The sequence below is a fragment of the Apium graveolens genome, unplaced genomic scaffold (assembly GCF_009905375.1).
Source record: "Apium graveolens cultivar Ventura unplaced genomic scaffold, ASM990537v1 ctg8137, whole genome shotgun sequence".
In the NCBI taxonomy this organism is placed as follows: Eukaryota; Viridiplantae; Streptophyta; class Magnoliopsida; order Apiales; family Apiaceae; genus Apium; species Apium graveolens.
In genome coordinates this window covers 30718-35768 of record NW_027420918.1, presented here as the reverse complement: position 1 = coordinate 35768, position 5051 = coordinate 30718, and the positions used below count along the sequence as shown (strand labels likewise).

At 40.6% G+C, this 5051-nt stretch overlaps 1 protein-coding gene across 1 annotated transcript; it reads right to left on the bottom strand.

The window, feature by feature from the left end:
- Positions 1-2782: 2782 nt before the first annotated feature.
- Positions 2783-3541, bottom strand: LOC141704700 (uncharacterized). Its single transcript, XM_074507889.1, has one exon. The coding sequence runs from the start codon at positions 3539-3541 to the stop codon at positions 2783-2785; it is 759 nt and encodes a 252-aa protein (XP_074363990.1).
- Between the last annotated feature and the right edge of the window lie 1510 nt (positions 3542-5051).

Genomic DNA, 5051 nt, shown 5'->3' with positions numbered 1-5051 from the left:
AGTGATATCGTATGTCTATGTGTTTACTTCGACCGTGGAAAACCGGATTCTTAGCAAGGTCAATCGCTGATTTGTTGTCAACATAAATCACCACAGGACTGCGATTTGTATCAGTAATTTGGCTCAGCAGATTCCTCAACCACACACCTTGGCATGCCGCAGCAGTGGCCGCCATAAATTCAGCCTCGCACGAAGATAATGCAACACAACGCTGTTTTTGTGAAACCCATGTAATCAAGCACTCGTCCAGGTAGAAAGCCAACCCACCTGTGCTTCTCCGGTCATCAACATTACCTCCCAAGTCACTATCCGAGTAGTCACTATCCGAGTACCCACACAACAGATAATTTCCCTTTCCTTGAGTGTATATCAGCCCGAACTCCATTGTTCCCTTGATATATCGCAGAATTCTTTTCACTGCATTCAAATGCAACACAGTTGGTCGTTCCATGTAGCGACTCACGATCCCCACTGCATAAGCAATGTCAGGACGTGTAAGTACTAAATATCTCAGTCCTCCCACGATTGATTTGAATTCAGTTGGGTTGACTGCCTTGCCCTTTTCATCCTTCACTAGCTGCAATTTTGGTTCCATAGGATACTTCGGGGAATTGCAACCCAACATTCCAGATTTCTCAAGTAATTTCCGTGCATAGGCAGATTGTCTGAGCTCGATACGACCCTCCTTTTGATCCACCTAGATGCCTAAATAGTATGCCAATTTGCCGAGATCGCTCATGTCAAATTCCTCTCCCATCTGCCTTTTGAATTTATTAATCATTGATACGCTTGTTCCTGTGACAAGAAGGTCATCAACATAAAACACCAATAATCAGCGCTTCTTCTTCTCCTTCCCTCTTCGTATATACAGTGTGTTTCATAAGTGACACTGTGGGAATCCAATCCTTTTAAGATAGTGTGCTTAGACGAGCATACCAAGCCCGGGGTGCCTGTCGTAATCCTATAGCGCTTTGACCAACTTGTAGACTAACCCTTCTTTGTTTGGTTCAATAAAGCCTTCAGTTTGGGTCACATAAACAGTTTCTTCTAAATCTCCGTTAAGAAAAGGCCGTTTTACATCTAAGTGATGTACTTACCCACTTTCTTTTTTGCTGCAAGCGCCAATAGTAAACCACCGTTTCAAGACGTGTCATTCAGGTGCAATCCTCTTCAATCAATCATCCCTTACTTCTGTACATATCCCTTGGTGACTAACCTCGCTTTGTGTTTGATCACCATCTCTAGTCGTATCTCGTTTAAGTTTAGTACCCATGTCAGACGCACTGCCTTGTATCCCTTAGGGAGTTCCACCAAAGTCCATGTGTGTTTCTCTCAATCGCACTAATCTCGTTCTTCATTGCTTATTCCCAGGCTGGGTACTTTAACAGCTTCACTGTAATTCATAGGTTCATCAACTCCTAACATAAACAATTCATTTTCAGCTTCGACTTCTTCTGTCTCGTCATAGATTTCACTTAGTAAAACGAAATTTGGTTGGAACACTGCGACTACCACTAGATGAGCTGCTACTCTGTTCAGTACTGAGACTTTCAGAAAAGATTACCGCACCGTGAGAGGAGAGTACTGCCACCACTCATTGACCCCTTGTAAGGGACTATTTTCCCCAGTTCCTGACACTTGCCTCGCTAGTTCAGTGTTAGTCCTCACTAGCAATTCCCTCCCCACCACCAGATTGACGAGTTCCCAGTACGCACAAACGAGCCATGAATCTGAGAGTCTTCTCTTTGTCCTTGTTTATCCCACAACCAAGCTCGCTGTTCTTCAAAAATGACATCCCGACTTACATGTATCTGTCCAGATATAGGATCGTAAAGTCGGTACGCTTTAGTTCCAGGCTCTTTACCGAGATGTACAATGAATTTACTGCGATCACTAAGCTTCGTCGTATGGACGCTCGGTAACTTCATGTGAGTCACGCATCCGAACACTCTAATGTGATTTACATCCGGTTTAATTCCTTTCCAAGCTTCATAAGGTGTTTTGTCGGATAATGCTCTAGTAGGCAGTTTATTTAACAAATAAATGGAGTGGCGTACAGCTTCTCCCCAGAACAAGGCAGGCATGTGCATCTCTTTTAACAGACTCCGAGCCATTGCAACCACAGTTCGATTTCGTCGCTCTACGACCCCATTTTGTTGCGGGGTGTAGGGTGCTGTGAAATGTCGACTTATACCAGCACTTTCACAATAGACTGTAAACTCATTAGAAGTAAATTTCCCCCCTCTATTCTGTTCGAGAATACTTTAATCTCCTTGCCTGAGTCTTTCTCACCTTAACTCTGAACCTTTGGAAAGCTTCCAAACAGCCTCGCTTTGTTTTTCAGTAGGAAAACTCACATCATACATACGACTAAAAATCGTCACAAGTAAAAAAGAAATATTGGTTACCTGCTGTGTCCTTGGTGTTATGGGTCCACAAAGATCCCCATGAATTAATTCCAGAGGCTGTTTGGCTTGAAAACTCCGTCTGGAGAGGAAAAGGTTGTCTGGCTTGTTTTGACAGTAAGCACCCATCACAACTTCCTTTGGTAAGACAAACTCAGAAGGTCCATATACCATTTTAACTAGTTGACATCATCTTCATGGCTCCAAAATTAAACATGGCCGAGTCGTGCGTGCCACAACCATGGTTTACTCCTCTGTTGTTGTCACAAACAGATAGGCCTGACTGTCTCGAGAATAATTTTATATAGTCTATTTGATGAGCGCTGCACTTTCATAATTAATCTGTCACGTTCTCATATATCCATAAAAACGTACCTTTAAAAAACCTTTTTCCCGTTCTCTGACAACTGACCAAGTGATATGATGGAGTTACACAGGCTTGGTATATAATAGACGTCGTGAAAGATGAGCTCCTCTCCATTTTTGCATTTGAATCCAACTGACCCCCTTCCTTGTATTTCAACAGTGGACCCGTCGCCAAATCTCACCTGACCCATTACTCCTTCATCCAGACTCTTAAATTTTGATCTATATCCCGTCATATGATTAGAGGCTCCGTTGTCTATATACCACATATTAGATTCTCCCAATTTCTCAGCAGTTGCGCTCAGCCTTGGTCGTACAGTTTGTTCATTAAGCATCAATTCTTTCTTTGTTTCTTTCATGTGTTCAACCATCAACAAGGCTGGCTCATCGTCATCATGAATGCGTGTCAGATTCACTTCCGTTTTCTGATCCTTGTCTTTACCTCGACGAGGCTTACGACACTCCGCCGCATAATGTCCGTATAGATGGCAGTTAAAGCACTTAACCTTACTTCTGTCACCTCTGATCGTTCGTCCTGCCTCACCCCTATAATTACTAATGTTTCCTTGGTACCTAGACCCAGATTGCGTATCTGCCTTGTTTGATCTCTTCAACCATTCCTCTCTTGTGAGCAATAGTTTGCCCTCATTATTTTCACGTACTCTCCATTCCTCTTCAGTCAAGAGGAGTTGCGACCCATTGCTTTCATTCTTCCCACGAAGTCGTTCTTCGTGTGCTTTCAGCGAGCCAACCGCTTCTTCAATGGTCATCGTCTCCAGGTTACCGAACTGCTCTATAGTCGAAGTGATCTGCAAGAACTTCTCAGGAACCGCACGGAGTAGCTTCTTGACCACATAAGCCTCGTCTCCTACAGATTCCCCCAAGGCTCATATATTGGTCACAATACCATTGAGTTTCACACAGAAGTCCTATCAGCTCCGTGTCCTTCATGTTTAAGAACTCAAATTCAGTTTTTAATGTTTGGATTCGTGCCTTTTTAACTCGATCAGCTCCCTGGCATATAGTTTTCACAGCCTGCCATCCTTCCTTTGATGTCTTCTTGTCAGCAATCGACAACAAGATTTCTTCTGGAATTCCATGGTAAATTGTTGCTAGAGCCCTTTTATCCATCTTTTCATCAACCTTTTCCTTCTCATTCTTTGGCTCAACCGCCTCCCAGATGCCATGCGCCTCCATATAAACTTTCATTTAAGAGACCATGCAGTGTAATTGGTTTTCATTAACATTGGGTAGTTTAATCCAACTGAACCGTCTTTGCCTTTTATTGTCTCCATGTCTGTTGATTTGGGCATGTATTTTGGCATACAAACGAACAAAGCTCTGATACCAGATGATAGATATGAACCAGATATACACACACATATAGAGAGAACAACGAAAAATGCAAGTTGCTGATATTACTTCTTAAAGATAAAATAGTACAATAAGGAAACTAAATAACGAAATACAACATTCTCTAAAAACACTCCTGCAAACTCTCCATGAGTCCTACACATACGCAACTCTCTTGTAAAACTGAAACAAACTATGACTTATTCTTGCTGCTACAAACCAGGACAACAGCTATTTTATTTAAAACATACTAAACTTAGATTATAAACCCAACATTTTTCGAGCCTCGTAGCAGACTGTAGATGTTCAGAGCGCTGAACCACCGGATGAAACAGTAGGAACGAAAGGACAGCTTGTTAATGAAGAAGAAAGGGAGAAAGGGAGAGTCGGTTTCTTAGTCTACTGGAAATATGTGATAAGCATATCGGGCTGCACTCATACCCGTTATTCTGTTGTCACAAGTTTTTTTTCAAGTACTTCAGATTGGAAGTAATGTTCTAATTTATTATTGATGTATTGAAAAGGTATTTTGTTTTATTAAAATTGGTGTTGTTGACATAATTTATGTATACATATTGTATTTAGAGGGTATTCTAGAATATATTGAAATGTGACATAAAGTGTTGGTGGGTTAATTGAGATTTGTTAGTGAGTAGCAAATAGCGGAAAATCATATTAGTTTTAGGATAAATTAATTGCATTATTCGAAAGTAGAGTAAAATTTAATTGCAAAGTGAATCAAAGATTTGGTATCGAAAAGGATAGATATTATTTAATAATCTATTTTAAGCACAAATATAAATTGATAAATAAATATGAAGTGAAATGTTTGTTCAATTTATGTCATAATTTTTCAAAGTGTAATATTGATCTAGTATCAATATTTATGAATTATTAACTATTAAATAAAAATAGTATAAGAATTTG